Consider the following 9,251-nt stretch of genomic DNA (forward strand, 5'->3'; position numbering starts at 1 on the left):
TTTGAGTTTTTCTCTATTTCTGCTCAAATATTTTCAAATATTTTTCAGATTTTTGTTGTTTACAGTTATTTTTCAGAAAAGTCCTTGGTTTTTATGCTGGGATTTTTTTCATGAAAAGCCTATTTTATAACCTTTAAAAATAGTAGATATTGTAAGCCATATTGTATAAGCTTAAAATTAATGGAAGTCTAAACAATTGATCAGTTTTGTGGCTTGATTTGGATCCCTGCAAATCTTTGGGACAAAACAGAGTGCAGTCTTTGGTCAGCAATCATACAATAATTTTTATTCTCTCTTTCCCCCCTTGACATAATATTACAGATGATAACTCAAACATTGTTCTTTGAGTTTGGTACGGGCTGTACCGACTGTCTCAAGGAATCCTTGGCGTCTGCCCTCAGGCATTTGCGTAAACAAGCACAAACTATGTACGAGCAAATCAGAAGAAATGCCTGGCTGTCGAGTTGGCCTGAGACTGCTGAGGAACTAGAAGAGGGGGGTGCGGGGGTCACGTATAAGAGTACAAAGTTATCATTGGCCATTAGTCCAGTCCAGTTTAATAAAAATATCATGTTCACTACCAAGACAGGGTGCTGTTATTCTCTTAGACAGTTCATGAATTTTTTGTCCCTGAATTTCTCAAATACAGGTGAATGAGAGGTTGATTTAATATGTTGCTTTAGTGACTTGAAACTACATCACCTCAATCATTTGAGCCAGTAAGTGCTTTAAATATTGAGCCAGTTAAATTGACTCCACATGTACAAACATTGCAAATGACAATGATATTATTATTCTTACTTGGAACTAGGGCAATAGACAGAGAACTTAACAGTTGCCCTGTAACAATAGTAATAACCAGTTGAGTTTGATGTTGAAAATCTCATAGTAAAACATGCAACTTCTACTTGACATTGAAAACAAACAATATTTCTTTCTTCAGGTACATTTCGAAAAGTATGTACCGGTTACTTCATAGGGAATATGTTTTAGAGTACATTATCAATTACCAGTTGAATAATCCTCTTGTTCAGACACAACAGAAGATATATGGCAAAAGTTCACCTATTTCTGCTGATTTAATACTTTGCCCTAGTGACTTGAAACTACATTACATGTACATCCATCATTATTGAATTTCACTGATTACCAGTCCAAAATGTTACCCAAACACCCAGGCTAGGCTAGGGACTTAATGGTAGTTTCAAAAAAACTTTACATCAATACTCTCCCAGAGAGCTGAATAAATAAAGGAAGAAAGAAATGAAACAACATAATTTACGTCAATCAGTTGAGCAAGTAATTTTATATTGTTGTGATACGGGACACTGAAAAACACAGACTGCAGACTGTGCAGACCGTCTGCAAAATGAAAATGTGGGTAGCCTGAATTAGGTCTAAATAACATTTGGTTAGCCTAATGAGGCCTAAGTGACATTCAGGTTAGCCTGTTTACGGTTAGCTCTCAATAATAGTGAGGGGAACACCATATTTTACCCCTGGTCTGCACAGACTGCAGTCTGAGTTTTGGCGTGACTGCTGTGACACAGTGAGCCCTGATGGTATCACTGTTTGTATTGCTTGAATAACAATGGATAAATATGTACAAACAAATGAACTGGTAACAATAAGGGTATGACATCTAAAACCGACAGGCGCTCCTAAAAAAGTACATGACAATTGAGTTTAATGTTGAAATATCTGAGCAAAACATTTCATTTCTACTACAGACTGAGAAGAAACTAATTCTTTTTCCAGGCATATTTTCAAAAGTATGAAGAGATATCAGTAAAGTAACTGAAGAGAGCATCATGTTGAAACTGAATGAAGGATGCATTTAATATGAGTTCTGGACAGATGCTAGCATTTGAATGATTATTGTGTTGCTCAGACATTAGATATTAAGGCTAAAACTATATAAGTTACTGCACTGGCTCATATGTTTAATATTATTCTTAACTCTGGTTATATCTCTAGATTTAGGCCATTGTCTTAGCCGTACTGAAGCTGCCAGAAATAATTATTGTTATTCTACTTCCAAGGCAGCATTTACACGAACACGGTTTCACGTCGACACACTTTCATGATCTCGAAACCGCGTCAAAATCAATGCGGTTTGGAAGTGTTTACACGGATCCGTTTTCACCAGAAAATCCAAGTCATAAATGGTACAAGCGAGCTCTGCACTAGGTGCTAAATTCACTATTTTCAATTGAACAATGCAAATTTCGCACCAAAATAGTAACCGTATTCAAATCGATGCGGTTTCGCTGTTTAGACGACAGATAAAACCGCATCACTTTCAAAACGCTCCACTTTTGGCAGCGGTTCCAAATCAACATGTTTTCAGTAACAGTCTCGATCGATGTCGTGTAAACGGAAGGTGTAACCCGCAGCAAAATCGATGCGGTTACAAATAAAACCGCGTTCGTGTAAACGGTGCCTAAGACAATGGCCTTTTGGGTCAAAATGTACTACAGATAATATAGTGGGCAGTCAAGCTATGTAACACAGTCACATCTTTTCAGAACTTCAACTTGTAATATTTTATTTGTAACCATAATAGTGTTTGCATCATGTGGCAAATGGTTGAAATCTTTCAACATTGATGAAAGTAATTTATTTCTGCTAGTGTGGTGCTTTTTGGGCTGTTTATATACATAGCTTGACTTCAATCCCACAGTCTACCTGTAGTAAATGTTGACCCTCCCCCCAGAGCATACTTTTATGCCACCCAGGCCCCCACTAAATAGGGCCCGTCCCCTCCCCCTCCCCCTCCCCCTCCCCCTCCCCCTCCCTCCCCTGTTCCCGCCTCTGCGGGAACTGGGGCACTCCCATTGGAGATGTCCAATGCCCTGACACCTCCAGCATCCTGAAAACAACAAAATTGAAAACGCATCTCTTATAATTTAAATATAATACTGTCTTGTGGGTACAGATTAGCAACTATCATCAAGCCATGATGCCATCATTAATTTTATTATTGAGAGAGTCCTTTCAATGCAACTTATGAAAATTGTCTGCGAACATAGGCAATGGCAAGCAATAAGTTAGTTTTTTTTTTTTCAATACTCACTCCTTTGGGGCAGTTCACCACCACCATCCAGTGGCTCATGGTTTTCTAGGAAAAAAGTAGTCATTACTGTAATGTGAGTTGTGTGTGAATCAAGTGAACATTCAAGTCAATTCTTGGTATGCACAATTCATATTACAAATAGAAAGAGAACAATATTCGCCACATTTGCTATTGTGCCTCTCTTTCCCAGGAAATATTGTCTGCAAACATAGGCAATGGCAAGCAATAAGTAAGTTTTTTTCTTCAATACTCACTTCTTTTGGGCGGTCGTCCATCTTTGTTGTCTAGGAAAAAAGTAGTCATTACTCAAATGTGACTTGTGTGTGAATCAAGTGGACATTCCATTCAATTCTTTGTACACACAATTTATATTACAAATAGAAAGAGAACAAGAATAATATGAGGCCATAATGTAGGCAATGAATAGGTGTGCAGTGCCCAAGGGAGCAAAGCTTTTGAATGTAGTATGACACAGCCAGTAAACAACAGCATAAATGTAATCAAAATAAACTGAACGTTGATTTAAATATTGCTCAAGTAAGGTGAGTAAAGTAAAAAAAAAGGTTGAACTTTATTACTGTATTAAAGTATAAAGGCAGGAGGGAGTCAAATTATTTTACTTAGCATTATTATTGAGAGTCAGTCCTTTGGAATGCAACTTTAAAAAATAGACAAACAAGGTCTAAGCAATGTTATTTGGTATTTAGATGTTTGAGAAGGTTGAATTTTTGGCAGCTATTCATCTGCTATGGACCTGCTATACCCACCCTCCCATATACAGAGAGAAGACAGCCACAACACCATGAACTTCATCCCCTACTCTTCTTGAATAGTGTGTGGGTTCTTTAACGGCCCACAGGGAACTAATGAACATGGAAGTTATTTGTGGGACGGGACCTCCGGCTTATCGTCCTTATCCGAGAACACTTGAAAGACTAACCATTTGCGGATGTAATTACAAAGCAGCACTTCTCCTCAGTTATTTTAAGACCCTGAGTGTTGGTCTGGCAGGAGTCGAACTCATGACCTCCCGCTTAGCAGGCCGATGTAATTAGATGTAAATGTAATTAGTCAAACACTAACTACCCTTTTTTTCAATACTCACTTGGATTCAATGCTTCAGTTTTTTCTTTGTTTTCTAGGAAACAAATGTAGTCTTGTGTTCACATTAAGTGGGCATTATTTTTTTAGAAAGATACTTTGAAAAATTGAACAACAAGTTTTAATCAATGTGAAACACTCACGTTCATGTGATGGTACACTGATCTCATGGTTTTCTACAGTAGGAAAAAATGTAGTGTTAAGTGTTCACATTAAGTGGGCATTAATTTTTTAGAAAGAAACTGTGAAAAATTGAACAACAAGTTTTAATCAATGTGAAACACTGACGTTCATTTAATGGTGCACTGGTCTGTATGTTTTATAGGAGAAAATGTAGTGTAGTGTTGATTGGTAATCAAAGGCTGAATTTTTAATAGAGGCTTATGTATGGACCCTCAGGGACATGAGTGACTTCAAGCAAGTTAATAATACAGAAATTCATCACAACATTAACATCAAAAAAATCAATTTATGCCCACCATGACTTCATCCCCTACTCTTCTTGAATAGTGTGTGGGTTCTTTAACGGCCCACAGGGAATAATAATAATAATAATAATAATAACAACTTAAAAACTTGTATAGCGCATGCTTCATGACAAAATGATCGCATGCGCTTAACATGGATTAAAATACCAATAGGGAACTAATAAACATGGAAGTTATTTGTGGGACGGGACCTCCGGCTTATCGTCCTTATCCGAGAACACTTGAAAGACTAACCATTTGCGGATGTAATTACAAAGCAGCACTTCTCCTCAGTTATTTTAAGACCCTGAGTGTTGGTCCGGCAGGAGTCGAACTCATGACCTCCCGCTTAGCAGCCCGATGTAATTAGATGTAAATGTAATTAGTCAAACACTAACTACCCTTTTTTTCAATACTCACTTGGATTCAATGCTTCAGTGTTTTCTTTGTTCTCTAGGAAACAAATGTAGTCTTGTGTTCACATTAAGTGGGCATTATTTTTTTAGAAAGATACTTTGAAAAATTGAACAACAAGTTTTAATCAATGTGAAACACTCACGTTCATGTGATGGTACACTGATCTCATGGTTTTCTACAGTAGGAAAAATGTAGTGTTAAGTGTTCACATTAAGTGGGCATTAATTTTTTAGAAAGAAACTGTGAAAAATTGAACAACAAGTTTTAATCAATGTGAAACACTTACGTTCATTTAATGGTGCACTGGTCTGTATGTTTTCTAGGAGAAAATGTAGTGTAGTGTTGATTGGTAATCATAGGCTGAATCTTTAATAGAGGCTTACTTAGTATGTATGGACCCTCAGGGACATGAGTGACTTCAAGCAAGTTAATAATACAGAAATTCATCACAACATTAACATGAAAAAAGTCAATTTATGCCCACCATGACTTCATCCCCTACTCTTCTTGAATAGTGTGTGGGTTCTTTAATGGCCCACAGGGAATAATAATAATAATAATAATAATAATAATAACAACTTAAAAACTTGTATAGCGCATGCTTCATGACAGAATGATCGCATGCGCTTAACATGGATTAAAATACCAATAGGGAACTAATAAACATGGAAGTTATTTGTGGGACGGGACCTCCGGCTTATCGTCCTTATCCGAGAACACTTGAAAGACTAACCATTTGCGGATGTAATTACAAAGCAGCACTTCTCCTCAGTTATTTTAAGACCCTGAGTGTTGGTCCGGCAGGAGTCGAACTCATGACCTCCCGCTTAGCAGCCCGATGTAATTAGATGTCAATGTAATTAGTCAAACACTAACTACCCTTTTTTTCAATACTCACTTGGATTCAATGCTTCAGTGTTTTCTTTGTTCTCTAGGAAACAAATGTAGTCTTGTGTTCACATTAAGTGGGCATTATTTTTTTAGAAAGATACTTTGAAAAATTGAACAACAAGTTTTAATCAATGTGAAACACTCACGTTCATGTGATGGTACACTGATCTCATGGTTTTCTACAGTAGGAAAAAATGTAGTGTTAAGTGTTCACATTAAGTGGGCATTATTTTTTTAGAAAGATACTTTGAAAAATTGAACAACAAGTTTTAATCAATGTGAAACACTTACGTTCATTTAATAGTGCACTGGTCGTTATGTTTTCTAGGAGAAAATGTAGTGAAGTGTTGATTGGTAATCAAAGGCTGAATTTTTAATAGAGGCTTATGTATGGACCCTCAGGGACATGAGTGACTTCAAGCAAGTTAATAATACAGAAATTCATCACAACATTAACATCAAAAAAATCAATTTATGCCCACCATGACTTGTTTGAATTTGTAATGCTAAAAGAACAAAAAAATAAAGATTATAGTCAGATCTATTTACTTGTATGTTATTTTCTGTTGTTTAACTCTGACCTTTGACTGCTAGGATAGGAAGTGGCAACCCCACTAAGTAATTTTTTCAATACTCACATTGTTCCGTAATTATCACCACGCCCTCAGCTTCTAGGAAAGAAATAGTCAATTATTGTTCTCACATTCTTCATACGATTTCCTGAACTTATGGATTTCTAGATCGAACGCCATTTGATCTTTAATTAGGTAGTTTTCGCGAACTTGAGGCAAGGAGGAGGGGGAGAGAATAAAACGAAAAAAAGGAACAAAAACCTTCTCTTACCAGAAGATGCCATGACTGTCCGCTGAAAACTGGTCCGCTACAGTATTTACATTTTGAAAATACCGCGGAGACCTTTCTCCTCCAATCATTCGCCTCTTACTCAGGCCCCTTGCATTTCGGGTTGCGACGTGCCTTAAGACGCCTTTTTAAAATACGCACTTTTTCGGCTGGAATAATTATAACTGTATTGATACAACGCTAGCGCATATGAAACATTGTGAAGACTATAGGAAAATTTCAGTTGAAATTAACAAGTGTCTTTTAACGAGAGAAAACAAAGAACGCGATATGACTTTAGTCATTCGTTCCAGTCCACGCATCGCAATCGACCAAAAAACATTTGAGAGCGTCTTTGCACACAAATAACTCGAAAAAGGATAACAATTTTAGTATCAGACAATATTTACCATTAATTTCATTGTCAAGCGATCAATTGGACATAGAAATCGTCACTGCACGTTGCAAATTTGAATTTCAAAACAAAAACAATTTACGCGTAACCTGGTAGTTTTGACCATAAGTTATCGGACAGGCGCACTTTCAACCCTTTGTTTTTTCGGTGAACCCTTTCTTAAGGAGTCTATTAAATTGGAAAAGAAAACAATATTTAATAAATTTTATGAACCCTGAGCTCAATTCTTACTTTTTATTCAACCTCAAAATTCGTGATGTTATTAACACCACTGGATCACGCGAGTGAGATTCACCAGTCATTGCCTTCAATTTGGTCTTGCTTGAAAGGTGAGCTATATGTAATATTTAACTATGGAGAATGCTAAAAGAATTAAGTGTTCGGCTCGTCTAGGGCGAGGAAATGGCATGCAGGGTTTAGTGTACGGTTCTAAGGGTACGAACTGTCGATGTCGAATAACGGATCATTTTAGAAGGGCAACTAGTAGGGAGCCTAAGCACGCGCGTTTTTGAAACGCGGACGACAACCGGAAGTGAGCTGTTTTCTCTTTTAATTTGTATACACACAACCACATTTACATTAGTAAGTATCTGTTCTCAATGAGAGATGATTAGTATAAAAATCTGGGAAATACCACTTTCCTGGCACGCGAAATGTTCTATTCCGGTTGCCGTCCGCGTCTCAAAAACGCGCGTGTTTAAGCTCCCTTCTAGACTAACAACGAATCTTTACTAGAAGGATTTGTATAACGAAAAACTCTATTTGATTGCTGCTCGAATGAGTCCCTTAAAGAACAAAATACATGCCAATTGTGAGTTGTTGCCCAATGTCTCCCCCACCCCTCACCCAATAAAACGTCAACTCTTCGAGTTCAAAGACAAATCAAGTATGTCAGAAAATAACAATTGTTTTATTTATGATCATCGTATAAACGTTGTTATTCAACACCTTTGAGTAAGTTGAGGACACTTGTGAAAAATCACTGTAGCTGGCATAACAATAACTCTCAACCGACATAATGATCTACTAATTGATTAACAAGTTCATTTTCTTTAAGCTAACACCAACGGACCAACGTCTTATAGTCTGTGTCTATAATTTTTATTCCTTTGAAACGGGATGCTGTTTTATCACTTAACTAGCATCCCGGCTAATCTTGAATTTAATAGACCTATTTTTTTTTTTCAATGAGTAACATATTGACTAATAGCTGGAGCCCATGACCAGGAGCCTACAACTTTCACTGTATTTGTGAAATAGCGCTTTCACAGACCGAGTTATTTTAAATTGATTTTCCCGCGAAACTATGCCTTTCTAGGTAATCATAACTTACTAAACACAGGATTGCTAATGGTTACTCCTGCAAGCCGAAGATGGCTCGAGTTATGAAAATGCCGTTACATAAACCTAGTATCGGAGTTGAAGGCTTCTAGTCATGGGCTCCTGTTTTCTACATTAACGATTCAAAGCCTACCATGAATTAAGGAAAATTAAAGCCTCCAAAGAGTTAAACCTGTTTCTTGGATGGACACTTTGTATTCTACTTATATTACGTAAAGTTAACACGCCTATGATATTTAAATTGCCTGGATGTAAAGTTCACTGCGTAAATATTGTTCTGAAATAACTTATAAGTGATAACGATAACTGATAACTTATTTAGAAGACCTTAATTAAAGAACTATAACAAAGCTGTATTTAACTACAAACGAAACGAAACGAAACGAAACTATTGTAACTTTCAACTATCTTGAAGTAAAAAAACATTGATTAATTTTTTTTTTGGAAAATGAAATTTATTAAAAAGAGATAACGACGTTATCATATGAAGGACCCTTTTTTTTTCTTTTTTGATAGCACTGAGCCGGCTTGTTACAAAGTCTTTAAGGAAATGTACACTCTGACTACAAAAAAAATGTAAACCCGAAAAAGTAATGTTTTTAATTCAAATTGATCGACAATTTTCATCAAAGAAATGTTGCATCGGAAAAAAAAAAAACAATTTGAAAATCGCTTGCTTTGGTTTTCAAAACGGTTGTGGTGA

At 36.5% G+C, this 9,251-nt stretch overlaps 1 protein-coding gene across 1 annotated transcript; it reads right to left on the reverse strand.

Moving 5' to 3' along the window:
* Window positions 1-1,458: 1,458 nt before the first annotated feature.
* Window positions 1,459-6,808, reverse strand: LOC137987305 (uncharacterized). The gene is made up of 15 exons (XM_068833704.1): window positions 6,796-6,808; window positions 6,591-6,623; window positions 6,435-6,458; window positions 6,244-6,276; window positions 6,099-6,131; window positions 5,960-5,992; window positions 5,348-5,380; window positions 5,204-5,236; window positions 5,065-5,097; window positions 4,321-4,353; window positions 4,182-4,214; window positions 3,331-3,360; window positions 3,077-3,121; window positions 2,813-2,872; window positions 1,459-1,661 (listed from the first exon to the last, which is right to left on the reverse strand). Exons 1-15 carry the CDS (start codon window positions 6,806-6,808, stop codon window positions 1,459-1,461), a joined length of 672 nt encoding a protein of 223 aa, XP_068689805.1.
* Window positions 6,809-9,251: the final 2,443 nt, after the last annotated feature.

Source organism: Montipora foliosa, unplaced genomic scaffold (genome assembly GCF_036669935.1).
Source record: "Montipora foliosa isolate CH-2021 unplaced genomic scaffold, ASM3666993v2 scaffold_339, whole genome shotgun sequence".
NCBI lineage: Eukaryota > Metazoa > Cnidaria > Anthozoa > Scleractinia > Acroporidae > Montipora > Montipora foliosa.